This window comes from Mastigoproctus giganteus, chromosome 10 (assembly GCF_048544385.1).
Source record: "Mastigoproctus giganteus isolate SK-2022 chromosome 10, ASM4854438v1, whole genome shotgun sequence".
Taxonomy (NCBI): Eukaryota; Metazoa; Arthropoda; class Arachnida; order Uropygi; family Thelyphonidae; genus Mastigoproctus; species Mastigoproctus giganteus.
Genome location: NC_143584.1, coordinates 60,938,320 through 60,954,985, shown reverse-complemented (window position 1 = coordinate 60,954,985; position 16,666 = coordinate 60,938,320). Strand labels below are relative to the sequence as shown.

The 16,666-nt window shown below is 37.5% G+C and overlaps 1 protein-coding gene across 3 annotated transcripts in view; it reads left to right on the top strand.

The window, feature by feature from the left end:
- The window catches only part of LOC150079050 (cyclin-D1-binding protein 1 homolog), a 287,955-nt gene that overhangs the window by 153,552 nt on the left and 117,737 nt on the right, over positions 1-16,666 (top strand). For all 3 annotated transcript variants that reach the window (XM_090382489.1, XM_090382488.1, XM_090382490.1), the window contains one exon: positions 9,997-10,073. In XM_090382489.1, the coding sequence (XP_090238615.1) occupies positions 9,997-10,073 (77 nt within the window). The remainder of the gene's footprint in view (positions 1-9,996; positions 10,074-16,666) is intronic.

Below are 16,666 nucleotides of genomic sequence, written 5' to 3'. Positions count from 1 at the left end.
GTGCTGGTTCTAGGTTTTATTTTCTGAACCATGAGATTCAACTGAGAGAATGATCTCAAACAGGAAATCTTACATGGAGAGCATCCTCTGTGTAAGATTTCCCAGCTCTAACTGGTTCAGGACTATAACCTAGGACCAGCACAGTCGTCTTGCAGCCTTTGCTCTCAGAATATTCTGCATTCATTCGAGAGTTTGTACCGTAATCCTACCTTGTTATTCTTTATAACGCCCCTGCACAAAAAGCAGTATAGTTGTAATTGAATTGTAATGCAGGCAGTAAGAGGGCTGTCCAGGCAACCAGTAGATATGTAATTTGCATAATTATCTTTTTATCTTGTGCAGCTTAGTTATTGTTTCTAGATCCTGAACACATATCATATTGTGTTATAACAATCTAAAAATTAAAGATTTTGAGTTATAATTGCTTCCGATTAATTGTCTATCAGTTGATAAATTTTCTTCTATCCTCCCATACCATTGATGGGGGTCTGATGATTGGGTTTGGTAAGAATCCTGAAGCATCATCTGCTAGCAATTTAGTATAGAAATTGAGCTTGTATTCTGTTTGAGTTTAATAAAACCTACTTGAGAGGGCACTGACTCTCTAAAAACTACAGTTGTGAATTACTGGCTCCAAAAAAGCGATGTGTTTGCCATTTTATTTACCTAATTGTTATTTTATATTGTACTTTATACGTAGTCTTATAGTATTAGTTACGCTGGTTATTTTTATTTTTAATTTAGATAAGAGTTTTTGTAGATTACTACTTCATATACATAAAAAAAACCGTTGTTTCATTCAAATCTTGCAGCCATTGTTTTTGTATGGGTGGTAGGAAATTCAAATTTTTAATTATGGTAACTAGGTAACTCTAACATAAAATTATATAGCGTAATATGCATCACTGCATTTAGGATTCTATTAGATAGGGTAGTATTGACAATTAATTAATTAAATTTATTGATCTTATTAATTTAGAATATCATGCCTCAGACTAGAGCAGCAAAGAAACTTGCACAAAATGGCATGAGTGCTGTCACTCGGGGGAGAACTGAGGGGGGCGATTCTCCAACACATCACAGCCTAAAAAAAATGTGCAACAAGATTTACTTTTGAAATGTTTGCCGAACTCTCTGGAACAGAACATGATTGTTCCCCTGTATAAGGGAATGGTCAGGCCACATTTTGAGTACTGTATACAGGTCTCGAAGCCTCATTTTAGGAAGGATGTAGAGCTGCTGGAACGAGTACAGAGAAGGGCAACGAGATTGGTGAGTGGAAAAAAAAAAAAAAAAAGGTTGGTGTTACCAAGAACGGCTTAATTTTTGGAAATTGCAGCTTCTGGAGACTAGGTACCTGTTAGGTGATCTAATTGAGTTGTATAAGGCCTTGAATGGATTGAGCAAGCTCAGTGCTAATAAGATTCTTCCTCTTGCTCAGATTACTCACACGAGGGGGGCATAAATTCAAATTGAGGAAAGTCAATTGTAGAATAGATGTGCGGAAATTCACCTTTAGCCAACAGGTGGTTGATAGCTGGAATAAACTTGCATCTGTCCTAGTCGAGGTCAGCAACTTAAATAAGTTCCAGGCCGAACTAGACAAACAGTTGGAGTGAATGGAAGGGATTTTTTTTTTTTTTTTTGGCTGATGCATAAGCTTGCTTTCTTGCATCATATGCTCTACTAATGAATGTTGATGGATTCCACTTTCCTTTTTCCTGTTATTGAAAGTTTACCCAGTTTTTTTTTTTTTTTTTGTATATTCATGGTATTTATAAGTATATTCTCATGCCTTTTTTTTTTCTGGTAAACCTGTGTACCTAATAAAAAAAAAAAAAAATTATTTTATTAGCATTTACAAGAAGGAAAATATCCCTTAAAATAATGTGTGGAAGAAATGAGCCACACTGAACTTCTATTGAACACTGAACATTGATGGTTCAATGCACATTTACTTTTAAAAAGTTTTTCTGAGAGGGAGGAGCCATCAATTATTCACAGATTTTCACTATTCTCTGTAAGTCTTGGAACGCATCCCCCACGAATATTGGGCAAGGAAGTTTGGGCTGATACAATAAAAAGAATACAAAGTGAAGGTGCTCAAAAAAAAGGTTTAATTTTTAGTCAAAGTAATCACCAGCTGATTAAATGCACTTATTAGACCTTTCTAAAAGTTTCTAAAAGAGTCAGTGAAGGTATCCAAAGATGTTATTCAGTTCAATGGTTATATTTTTTTCTATATCCTCAACATCCTGAAATTGCTTTTCTTTGAGGACTGTTTTTACCTTGGGAAAGAGGAAGATGTCCACTGGTTCTAATTGGGAGGTGTGCTTTAATAAGTTTTGATGCACCTGTACATAGAATGCAGCATTGAGAAAAATTGGATTGGAAATGTAGTGAAGGGAGGTCTTGAGACAGGGAGAGATGGAGATACAATTGAATTTTAGTTGTCATGGACCTGCTATGTGGTAACAAAAACGTAAGATGACTTCGAAACAACCCCTGGGCGGCTGAAGAATTTTACATCTTCCTTGTAACTGTTTTTGGTAGCTGCTGTATTAGCATCTCAGTTAACAATGGACTGCACTTTTTTTTTTGCCACGGTGCATTCTTAATCTTGTAGCATGCATACTAATCACCACAAATTTTTTAATTTGTCAATATTTTAGAAAAGAAATATCATAACTTTGGGCCGATTATCTTAGTGTTAATCTAATGTAATTTTGCACCAAGCTGTTCAAAAAATCCCCCATAATTGTGTGTGTCTACAGGTTATACTGAGGTAAACTTCTCTTATTATTTTACAAATATTGATATCAATGTAGAACTTATTGAGCATTACAGCTCTGGTTCATACTATCAAATTCATTTTTAAAACTATTGACTTTCATTCTCTTCTTTCTTTCCAGTTATAACCTATCGATACACACAATTATGGGAAATATTTTGAACTGCTAGGTACAAAATTACATTAGATTAACACTAAGATACTCGGCCCAAAGTTGCCATGTTTCTTTTCTAAAATATTGCCTTCAAAACATCGTTCCGAAGTTTGCCAGGGTCAATTTAAATCATAAAATTTCGGGCATAAAGCAACTAGCACTTCCCACATCGCGTAATGTAGTTAAACTTGCCTTAAGATCTTGGTATTCTAATAAACGAAAACACCTTTCCCAGGTTAGGAAACTTTGTGACAAATTAAAAAATTATCTGCATCCTAACGATTGGTCTGTATTGAAGACCTCCATAGATTTCCAGCTCTTCTATCAACTTTCACAACAAAAGATGGCGCCTCCGTAGCCAGGTGGGAAGGAGCAGCAGTGCGTAGCACACACGCTTCTTGATTAGACCGGGGTTCGAGCCCGTCACCACCAAATACGGAGGTTGCGGAAAGGTCAAGAGAATGACCACCGCATATCCCGGAGCAATATGGCCTTAGTTGCTAATGCTCCTAAAAACCAAATAACAAACAAACAAAACAAACAAACAACAAAAGATGGAAGTCTGTTCCCCCAATTAACTACCCACTGGCTAAAGGCAAATTTCCACACATCTATTCTACAACTCTCTTTCCTCAATTTGAATCTGTGTCCCCTCAGGTTCTTAATCTGAGCAAGCGGAAGAACCCATCAGCATTCAGCTTGCTCAACCCACTCAAGGCATTATACATCATAATCAGATCACCTCACAGGTGCCTACTCTCCAGGTGCTGCAATTTGCAGAACTTAAGCCTTTCTTGGTAAGAGCACCACTTTGTTCCCCTCGCTAATCTTGTTGCCCTTCTTTGAACTCGTTCTAGGAACTCTGCATCCTTCCTAAAATGACCTGTGCACTGTACCCCAGATGTGGCCTGACCATTGAATTGTATAATGGGATCATCACCTCCCTGTCCCTTCTAGCAAAATTCCTGTATATCATTAACAAGACTCCATGACCTGCCCTGGCAGCCGCTCTGCACTGCTTAGCGAACTTCATGTTTGACTGCACAATTACCCCAGGTCTTTTTCACTTTCTACTTCCCTGAGTTTAGTACCACACAGTTGGTACGTTTCTCTTCAGTTATTGCTACCCATATGCAATACTTTTCATTTGTCAATGTTAAACTTCAGTTGCCATTTCTCAACCCATTTGCCCAACTTATCTAGATCCAGTTGGAGTAGCATTCTTTACTGTCGTTAACAACCCTGCTAACCTTTGTATCACCTGCAGACTTGGACATTAAACCTGATATGCTTTCATCAATATCATTGATAAATATACAAAACAACAATGGGCCCAACACCGAACTGCAGGGAACTCCACAAATAACATTTGTCCACGAAGAGCAGTGTCCATTGATTACCACTCTCTGTCGTCTCCCATTCAACCATCCCTTTATCCATTGTAGAAACTTACCGTTAATGCCATATCTCTCCAATTTGTACAGCAGTCTTCCATGTGCAACAGTATCAAAAGCTTTCCTGAAATCCAAGTATATGATATCAAAATTATTTTTTCCATTCACTTCCTTTTGTGAACATCATAGTATCCAATCAAATTGGTCAGACAAGACCTCCCTTTAACAAATCCATGCTGTGTCTTAACTATTATTTCAGTCTTGTCTAGATGATCCTGCAATGCTTCTTTAACTACTGATTTCATTATTTTCCCCTGAACACAAGTTAAACTAACAGGTCTGTAGTTACTTGCATCACCTTTTGAACTCCCTTTGTGAATTGGTGATACATTTGCACACCTACAGTCCATGGGGACATTCCCTGAATCCAAGGAAGCTCTCAGAATTATGGCTAAGGGTTTGCTTACTTCCTTTGCTGCCTCTAATACAACTGGATAGACCCCTCCACCCCCAGGTGCCTTCCTTATGTTTAACTTCAACAATTCTCCTCCACTTTGCTCTCAGTTATTACAAAATCACTTAGATCCCTGTTAGCATTTGATAAACTTCTGGTACTATCCCTCATTGAATAACTCCTCATGTGTGAATGTAGATGCAAAATACTCATTCAGTTTATCAGCTACCTGAGCATGATCATCAATAGTCAACCCATCTATGGTAAGTGGTCCAATCTGATTCAACCCTTTCCTTCTAGAGTTTACACAAGTAAAGAACTCTTTGCTGTTTTTCTTTGCATCCTTTGCCAAAAATTTTCTTGTAATCTGCCTTTGCCTGATTAACCTCCTTTGTGACTTGATTACAGAATAGTTTATACCTGCCATAGACTTCTTGTGTCACCTGATACTTTATATGCATTCCATTCATTTTTTTTCTCTGCTACAAGTTTCATTAGTTCATCTGACATCCATTTAGGCCAAAACCTTGAACAGTATTTCTTAGAATGAAAAGCCTATTAGCCTCCAAAATTAAGTCCCTGAACGCTTCACATTTAGAATTCAGCATTGGTAACATCATCAATTGATCCCACTGTACAGAATTTAAAAACTGTCCGAGACCCCTGTAGTCACCTTTACAAAAGCAAAAGCCCTTCCCTTTAGCATTGATGGTAGTTACATCTTTTTGTAATTCCCACAACAGTACATTGTGATCACTGTCACCCAGTGGTTCCTTTATTTGCAAATTCTGAATGCATGAATAATCACTGCTGATAATCAGCTCAAGAGTATTGCTCCCTCTGGTTGCCTCTGGAACATGTTGCTGTAAAAAAACAGTCATCCAATAAATCCACAAACGTCTTGCTAGTGTGCAAGTGACCAACCCACAAGTTCAAGTTGATATCTGGAAAGTTAAAATCCTTAATTATAAGTCATTCTGATTTACTGGCCCACTCTATTTCTCTGCACAATTGCTCTTTATACTCATCAGATTCATTAGGCCTATAAAAATAACCCCAGGGGCTCACATCTGGTGAGTATGGGCTTGGCACACCCAGGGTCCTGAACTGGATATCATCATTCTTCTCTCTCTCTCTCAGGGTAACTCAGGATTTTTTTTTTTTTTTTTTTTTGACTGGTGCAGCATAAGCTTCCTTGCACCATATAGCTAATAATAATAATAATAACACACACCTACTCTCATTTTCCCTTTTCCAGTGCTTAGGTCACACCAAACACACTCAAAATTGCATTGTCCACCAACATGAATTGGATGCAATTCCTTAGATTTTATGTGTTTATTAACTCACAGGATAACCCCTCCTCCCTTCCTGTCCTGTCAATCCTTTCTGTACACATTGTATTCCCCAAATTCCAATTCTGCACTGCTTATGTCTGTGTGACACCACATCTCTGATATCCAAACAATATCTGCCTTTGATATCTTGATTAGCACTTCAAGCTCATCAAATTTATTAACTATACTCCTATCATTGGTGTACATGCAAGTATACATGCACCTGTTTCTACTCTTAGTTACCCTAACACAGCCCATGTATTTATTTGTTCCACTATGACTCCCAACAGTCCTGAAAATCTCCATTGCATTGCTTTACAGGCTGCTGCTCATTCTAATAGAAGCAGTGCAAGAATCACTTTTGCCTATGACTGCGGCCACTGTTAACCTTTTAACAGTCCGAGTCTGTATATCCCCCCCTAAGGTAACAGTTTTCCGACCCACCTAACACTTCCTCGATAGCATCAGCAAATATTCTTGCACACTTTTTATTTAAGTGTATCCCATCCCTGTAGAAGCAGCCCCTCCTGTCAAAAGCACAGACCAGTCTGGAAAAAATTCTAAATCTACCCCTTGAGCCTTGCACAATCTCTCCAGGTCCGAATTGATTGACAAGGCTCTCATCATATACTCCCTGCTATCATGTTTGGACAGAATTGCAGACACTTTCACATTCAAACCTAATTCACAACGTTTTTTCAACATTGACCTGTACTTGTTGAGTAAATCTGCAGATTTCTTACTCTTAATGTCATTAGTTCCAACGTGTACAACAATATCCCCTTTTGTGCCCTTAAAAGGATGATATCTGCTCTTCAACGCCTTCAACTTTTGCCCCTGGCAGAGGGTGCTTCCGTAGCCAGGTGGGAATATGCAGCAGTGCGTAGCACACGATTCTTGATTAGACCGGGGTTCGAGCCTGTCACCACCAAATACGGAGGATGCGGAAAGGTCAGGGAATCACCACTGCATATCCCAGAACAATATGGCCTTAGTTGCTAATGCTCCTAAAAACCAAACAACAACAACAGCCCCTGGCAGACATACCCTGGTGCTGTTCCACCTATCGTTCTTGCATAGTAAGTAGAAACTATAGTGAGTAGAGACTCATTAAAGTTGAAGCTTTGTCACCTTTTTATGTTTATTGATGAACTGGAGTTTTTCTTCAACAGAAACAATCGTTTTTCTGTTTACATATGATCGACACACATGTATCCAAAAAGAGGAAATGGAAAATAATGTTAAAATTAATGTTACAGTGATGAAAGACCATTACAAGATGGAAACAAACACCGCCTGTAATGGATTCCACATTATAGGTGTTGTTTGTTTTCATTTTGTTGGCAATAGTAACCCTGGTTAACATGTTCCTGGATAATCGAAGAGTCCACTATAAAAAATAGTTCATGTGCATTTCGTAAGTATACGTACCCTCGTATAACATGGTGGTTAGGTTCCTATAAAATCTCATGTAGTGTGAAACCATGTTATACGGGACTAAGAACCAGTATAAAAAGGGATTACGTTTCAAGTGCTAACAAAAATACACCATTTCTTTAACAAAATGTTAAAAACTAATAAAAATCACCATTCTAGATTTCGTGTATCTGCTCCCTTTAAAAAACCATTAATCTGGTTTTGTTTGCTTTTGCTTGATAGATCTTTGTAAATTTCATCGTATGTAACGAAGCATTTTTGAAGCTCCCTTTTGTACTTTGGGTTCCTTTCAGTCGAAGAATCTGAATTCAAAAAATAAGATTGTAATATGTCATTTCCAACAAATCCGCTTCGCCAGCCTCTTTTTCTACCAGTAATTCTTGAACGTCTTCATAGAATCATAGTTTTTAAGGACATCGGTGATTAAAGCTATGCTACTCTGTGTGTTCTGAGGTCAAGTTTCCATTTTTCTGAACAAAAAACCCGATTTTCTGGGAGAAAAAGCTATGCTACCCTCGCCTGAGACCGACTAACTCATACACGTTATGAAAAAGACCCATAAAAGTTTCTCCCATCATTGATGGGACTGGAATTCATGTCTTTTCCACCCAGTGTGGGGATGACAGCAATTCTACCAATAGTGCTACCCATGAGGGCTTTAGTAATCCTATCAACAAAACCTTGCAATCCTACCGACTTAGCAAGTTCTACTATTGCACCAATTCCATTTGCTGCTGATTCGACCATGAACTGACTCTTCTTCAAATAGGCCTCTGGGGTTGGGTATATTCATACTATGATTTTTAGCGTTTCTCACCAACCATTGAAGTAAAAATGAAAACCTAAATCTTAAAAAGCTTTTTAAGATTTAGGTTTTCGTTTTTACTTCAATGGTTGGTGAGAAACGCTAAAAATCATAGTATGAACTGACTCTGGCCATACATTTTTCCAACATGCATTTAATGATAACCATTTTATTTCTTTGAGTGATAAAACTATGATTCCGATACAGTCCACAATTGAAAAATGTTTCCATGCATCCATCAGTTCAATTCGGAATTGATTATTTCCAAAATCCATTGTAACAGTTTTCTGATGTAATGAGTTTCAAAAGTAGATATTAATGCCTTAAAGAAGTTGTACTTTGTGGTAGGAACATTACTTCGACGCTTGGATGATTTAAATCTTTTGGATGGCCTGGTATGTTATCCAATAGTGATAAAATTTTGAAATCTAGATTTTTCCACAAGTTCAACACCAGAGAACCAAACACAGGGATTTTTTGACATAACGATTAGCAAGCCAAAAGTGGGGATTCACAAAAAAGAATGGAAATGTTGAAAAAATCTCATCCAACCTAATGGCAGAGTTTTTCCTCGCACAAAAGCTCAAAAATACCGTGTTATGCGAGATTGCTATAATTCTCTAGCCATGTTAGAGCGAAGCCGTGTTATATAAGTACCGTGTTGTGCTAGGGTTGTCGCACTTAATCACTTGTGTTAGAGCGAAACCGTGTAGAAGTTATATGTGGGTTGCCTGTACCCCAGTAATTTTTCTAAAAGAATAAGAGAAGTTTACCTCAATATGATACGTAGAACACTTCCATATGATACTCTCCAGAAATTAAAACGAATGAAACATTAATGCAAAATGATTACAGTAAAAAAAATAAAATTGAAAACAATTAAAAAATCAATTGAACACAAAATAATTAATAAAAATTAATTTTAAAAAGTTAATTTGTTGCAAAGTTCCCTAACCTGGGAAAGGTATTTCTGTTTATTAGAATACCAAGATTTTAAGGCAAGTTTAACTATATTGTGCGATGTGACAAGTGCTATTTGCTTTATACCCGAAATTTTTAAAATTAATTTTTAACTTTTTTTTAATTGTTCAATTGATTTTTTATTGATTTCAATTTATTATTATTATTTTTTTTACTGTAACCATTTTGTGTTAATGTTTTATTCGTTTTAATTTCTGGAGAGTATAATACGGAAGTGTTCTACCTATCATATTTAGGTAAACTTCTCTTATTCTTTTAAAAATATTGAAATCAATGTAGAATATTGAGCATCAAAGCTCTGGTTTATACTGTCATACTCCATTTATGCATTTAGGCTAAACATGGCTGTTAATAATGTTCACATTGAGAAGAAAGCAGTTGATCAAGCAAAATTTAAATTTAGAAATCATAACATCTAAATAGCAATACTCAGACCAGTTTTAACATGAGAATCAAAACTTGCAGCACAAATATGACAAAAATGTTTCAAATGAAATATAGCCTGTGGCTGTTTTTCATTTAATCAAACACAAAAATAAATGAGATAGACCCTTGATACCTTTAAAATGAAACACACTGTATATTAAAATATATTATTTAATATAGATAGATATTAGTATATTTACCATTGCCATCTTTTTAGACAATACAGAATCTGTTGTAATGATGGTTCGCAGTCATATTGGTATTGTTCAGGATGCACTAGATGAACTTCAAGACGTATGTATGTTTTTCAGACTATTTATAATATAGTTATATCAGCTGAAATGGGATTCCTTTCATTCATATGTTTTTTTTATTTATTTAATAAGCCATCTATACTTGAGGCCTTTTAAAAGTCTGTTTTTCCCAGTTTGGGCCAATCACACATTTATTTAATCAGAACAGTAAGGTTAATTGACATTTCAGAAATCAAACTGATCTGGGTTTTTTTTTTTTTTTTGGTTATCCTTTTTTCCTCTCTGTAAATACAAAATGTTCTTTGTATTGAAACAAATATACAGCCACTTGCCGACTTATGTAAGGGTTGCATTCCGCAGAACTTTGCGTAAGTCGGAATTTCCCTAAATGCTTATGCAGCACTCGCAACTATACACGCTGAATTTGATTGAAGCAAAAAAAGAAATGTTCAACGAACGTGTAAATAGAATTTTTCAATTTTTTTTTTTTTTTTTTTTTTTTTTTTTTTATCTCAAGCGCAGAAAAAATTACAAAAGTGTGCTTCGATATGTACAATAAAAAGATTAAGACAAATGCCGGTACAAACATCTCAGAGGAACTCGCCTCTGGATCTGATTTTCCATCCTTGTTATTAATAGCTTTTCCATCTCTGAAATAGTACCTGAACACTGTTGATCTTAAATGCATTGATCCTTTAACATGTTCTTTTATATGTGCACTGTCCATTAAAATAGTATTCACTGTTGAAGCAGCAAGACCTAATTCCCGTGCAATAGATGACAAACTTTGTCCTGCTTCGCACTTCTTAATCGTTTTCATCTTCATTTCTAAATCAATTTTGTTTCATTTCCTAGCACTGCCACTTCTCGCACTTTCCCTTCATCACTGTAATAAGTACACGGGAATAAAAAGAACCGACAACTACCGACATGGGGTTAAAAAGAACATTGATGGCACAACTACTGTTTTGGATCGCAGGTCTCCAATCCAAAACAGTAGTGAAGTACACATTCATTCGACTAATTCATTATCACCACCATCCAAGAGATGAATTACAATGTAAACACAATGAATGTTGTATATATTTTTTAAAAGGCACTTGGCTTGTGGAGTTACATATTTTTGCAGTCCTGATCGGGTCCTCCATTTATTTCCTATGGGATGCAAATTCGATTTGACGATTTTTTTAAAGTTTGACTCACTAGCAAAACTTAAAGTCGAATTTACGTAATACGAGTATTACGTAACTCGGGGAGTGGCTGTACTTGTTTAAATTGTATTGAATATCATATCCATTTGATGAAACAGCACTTAGCTTTTCTTATGCTGCTCCAATAAAAATCTTCATGTTTATTGAAATGTCGGTGTGTATTGATTTTTAGTATTTAAAACTTATGAGCCTGATTCATAGTAAGTATTTGCTTGTCAGTTTTAACATTCATGTTAGTAATGGTAAAATGATAAAGAAGCACGCTTATACAGCATCACCAAAAAATAAAAATAAAAAAAGAAACATTTTTTTACCCACTACATTTGCTTAACCTTGTCTTCATAGCAAAGGAGTCTGTATAGAGTTAGGCAGCCAGCTTGATGATATGGACAGAATCACAGAATGCACAGAGATTAGCATTAGTAGAGGTATATGATGCAAGAAAGCAAGCATATACAGCATCAGCCAAAAAAAATAACCTTCCCATTTCACCCATCGATTCGTTCCAAATGGAGGTATGTTCCAGAAATCAACCACCTGCTGGATAAAGGCATATTTCTGCACATCTATTCTACAACTGTCTTTCCTCAACTTGAAATTAATGAATAAATTTTCTGTTTATACTCTGGTACGACCAAACGGTCAGAGGAGTTCACAAGATAGACATATACAGGAAACAGCAACGTATTTAGCAGTCACAGGCTTGAACCCTGGTCACTCAAGGCACATCTACTTATGTACCCGCTTGCCTGACCCCTTGGCTATGGCAATTAATTTTGGCAAGAGGTAGAATCCTATCATCATTGAGCTTGCTCAAACCATTCAAGGCCTTATTTTTTTTTTTATCTCAAGCACAGAAAAAATTACAAAAGTGTGCTTTTGTAATAAGATCAATTAGATCACCTCGTAGGTGCCTATTCTCCAGACACAGTAATTAGGAAAATCTTAAGCCTTTCTTCGTAAAAGCAACCCTTTGTTCCATTTACTAACCTTGTTGCCCTTCTCTGTACTCGATCCAGAAGCTCTACATCATTTCCTAAAATGAGACCTCCAGACCTGTATATAGTACTCAAGGTGTGGCCTGACCATTGACTTATATAAGAGGATAATCACCTCCTTATCTCTGCTAGCAAAATTCCTGTATATTATTGACAAGACACCATGAGCTACCCCTTTAGACCGTCTGCACTACTCAGAAAACTTCATATCTGATTGCATAATTACCCCCAGGTCCTTTTCATTCTCTACCACCCTGAGTGTAGTACCACACAGTTGATACATTACTCTGGTGTTACTGCTACCCATAGGCAGTACTTTACATTTGTCAATGTTAAACTTCAGACTATGTATATTTTAGTGCACTTGCATCATTTATACACAGCCAGTTATAGATTAGCAAATTTGCAATAGAAGCATTGTTTAAGTTACATCTCATATTGTGAATACCTTCACGATGAGTTGCCATGACATTGCACTACTTCGAATAAGTAACACTTCACCCAAAGGAGAAGACTGTTGTTACTTATTTTCAGTGGATACCACCACCCAGACGGCACCGTTTCAGGGCTATTTGGCCCTTCTTCGGTGGGTGGGTAGGTACCCAAGTGATGTAATGATGACTAAACAGTTGTGAAGTATATCTCCACAATATGAGAGATGCCTGATGGTGTATGATATAAGTTAGGACTCTAATGCATTAAGGGCTTATGCCTCAAGTTGCGAAAGAGTTAGACTAAGTATATTTTAGTGCACTCGCATCATTTATACACAGCCAATTATAGATTAGCCAATTTGCAAATTGGCTGTGTATAAATGATGCAAGTGCACTAAAATATACATAGTCTAACTGTTTCGCAGCTTGAGGCATAAGCCCTTAATGCATTAGGGTCCTAACTTATATCATACACCATCAGGCATCTCTCATATTGTGGAGATATACTTCAACTGTTTAGTCATCATTACATCACTTGGGTTATCTACCCACCCACCGAAGAAGGGCCAAATAGCCCTGAAATGGTGCCATCTGGGTGGTGGTATCCACTGAAAATAAGTAAAAAGTGTTACTTATTCGAAGTAGTGCAATGTCATGGCAACTCGTCGTGAAGGTATTCACAATATGAGATGTAACTTAAACGATGCCGTATTTGCAAATTTGCTAATCTATAATTGGCTGGTATAAATGATGCAAGTGCACTAAAATGTACATAGTCTAACTCATTCGCAGCTTGAGGCATAAGCCCTTAATGCATTAGAGTGTTAAACTTCAGTTGCCACCTCTCCGCCCATCGCTCAACTTTTCTAGATCCTGTTGCAGTAGCTTATTGTCGTTAGTGACATTAACAACCTTCGTATCGTCTGCAAGCTTAGACATTAAGCCTAATATACCATCATCAATATCATTAATAAATACAGAAAACGACAATGCACCCAACACTGAACCCTGGGAGACTCCACCAATAATATTAGTCCACATAGACTAGTGTCCATTGATTACCACTCTGTCTTCTCCTACTCAACCATCCCTTTATCCTTAGCAGCAATTTGCCTCCAGTGCCGTGCTGCTCCAATTTGTACAGCAGTGTTCCATGTGCAACAGTATCAAAAGCCTTCCTATGATCTGAGTATAGTATATGAAATCAAAATTATTCTTTGCATCCAGTTCCTTTGTGACCATATCTAAATATCCAATCAGATTGGTCAGTTAAGACTTTCCCTGAACAAACCCATGCTCTGTCTGAACTATAGCTGAAGTCTTGTATAGATAAACCTGCAGCGCTTCTTTGACCAGTGCCTCCATTAATTTCCCTGGAACAGAAGTTAAACTAACAGGTCTTTAATTACTTGTGTCACTCTTTGATCCTCCTTGATGAATTGGAGTCACATTTGCACTTCTCCAGTCCATGGATACCTCCCCCCGATTCCAAGGAAGCTCTCATATAGCTTATATAGCATCAGCCAAAAAAAAAAAACCCTTCCAATTTCACCCATCCATTAACTCCAAATGTTTGTCTAGTTCTGCCTTGAATTTATTTAAGCTGCCAACTTCTACGACAGATGGAAGTTTGTTCCAGCAATCAACCACCCGCTGGTTAAAGGCAAATTTCCTCACATCTATTCTACAACTGTCTTTCCTCACTTTGAATTTATGTCCACTCAGGTGACAAATCTTGGAAAGAGGGAGATTGCCATCAGCCTTGAGCTTGCTGAAACCATTCAAGGCCTTATATAGCTCAATTAGATCACCTCGCAAGTGCGTTTCCAGATGCTGCAATTTGCAGAACATAAGACTTTCTTGGTAAAAGCAACTCTTTGTTCCACTCACCAATCGCATTGCTGTTCTCTGTACTCGTTACAACAGCTCTACATGCTTCCTAAAATGCGGCGTCCAGACCAATATACAGTACTCAAGGTGTGGCCTGACCATTGCCTTAAAGAAGGGGATAATCACCTCCTTTTTTCTAAACTGGGGACAGCACTATCTTGCAAATGTCAATATACAACTCTATGTTGCCCACACACGAAATTTGCATTTTACAAAATATATACTGATGGGTCAAAATCTGAATTTGTAGTGGGTGCTGCAGCCGTTTTCCCTCATAAAACTTTCTCCTTATCATTTCCGAATGAATACGGCCAAATAATGTGACATCAAACTTGCATTAGAAAATATTTTCCATCTGTCCATTCAAAAAAGCACAATATATACAGACTCCCACAGTGAGCTTATAGCTTTACAGAATATTTCTTCTCAAACACATCCTTTAATAATAAAATCCAAACTGATGAATCTCCAACAACTCCAGCAAGCGGTTATTTTCTGCTGGATTCCAGGCCATGCTGGTATATCAGGAAACGAATGTGCAGATATGCTGCCAAACAGCCATCCAACAGAGAATTATCACAGTATTAAGTTAAATATCTTGACTACAAAAGTAACATACAAAGAATGTGTAGAGAACAATGGAGAATTCAGTGGGAAGCTCAAATGCATAATCAACTCTGCCAAATAAAACCTGAACTGCAATTATGGACCTTCAGCTTCTGAGGAAACGGTGGGGTGGGGAAGTAATCTTAACCAGAGTGCACACTAGCCACATTCAACTTTCTCACCTTTATGTCCTCACAGGTAATGATCCTCCACAGTGCAACTCTCCACTTGAAATGAAGTATATTCTTGTTGAGTTTACTTTATTCACCAGGCACCTCCGTAGCCAGGTGGGAAGGAGCAGTGCGTAGCACACGTTTCTTGATTAGACTAGGGTTCAAGCCTGTCACCACCAAATACGGAGGTTGCGGAAAGGTCAGGGAATGACCACCACATATCCCGGAGCAATATGGCCTTAGTTGCTAATGTTCCTAAAAACCAAATAACAAACAAACAAACAACTTTATTCACCACTGCTCGCCAATTTTCATTTAGCATTCTGCCAAACCTTGAAGAACCCCTGACACTCTGCCATATCATAGGTAATGACGCTAATCTGCTGGAGTTTTTCCACTTTATTAAACAGATAAAATTATATGATTGTTTTTGACTGATGTAATATCAATGTTATGAATGTTATATATTCATAGTGACTGTTATGACATCAGTCAAAAACGATCATATAATTTTATCTGTTTAATACAGTGGAAAAACTTTAATGGTGCAATATGGCCTAGTTGCCCTCGCACCAAAAAACCACCACCACAACAACAACAACAATCGTCCTTATCCCTGCTAGAAAAATTCTTGTATATCCTTGACAAGACACCACTCTTGCACACCATCTGCACTGCTCAGAAAACTTCATATCCCACTGCACAATAACACCCCCCCTCCCCGGGTCTTTTTCATTCTTTTACCACCCTCGGTGTAGTACCACACAGTTGATACATTACTCCGGGGTTACTGCTAACCATACGCAGTAATTTACATTTGTTAATGTTAAACTTCAGTTATCACCTCTCAGCCCAACAGCTCATCTTTTCTACATCATGTTGCAGTAGCATACTGTCATTTGTCTCATTAACAACTATGCCAACATTCATATCGTCTCCAGACTTCCACATTAAACCTGATATGCCTTCATCAATAGGTCCTTAAGTTTGTCTCAGATAAGCCAGACAAGCTGTACTTGCTACCTGGGAGTCTAAAACGCTGATGGAACTGATATTCAGGTGACGCTCAAGTCAAGTGGACCCAATTTCGGCAAAGTCTGGATGGTCTGTGACAACCAAATCCTCTTCTTGCACCTTCATGATGGTGGGACTGTTGGTAATCCTGGGTGTAACCTCCATGCACAAGCACACAGTGGGTGACCCAGGTGTGAACCAACGTAAGCAGGGGTTGAGGTGTGGTGCCCACACCACATGGATGAATGTAACCCCCCCATGTGTTACCAGTCAATACTAGGTGGTAGATGACTCATCAACCGGTGAA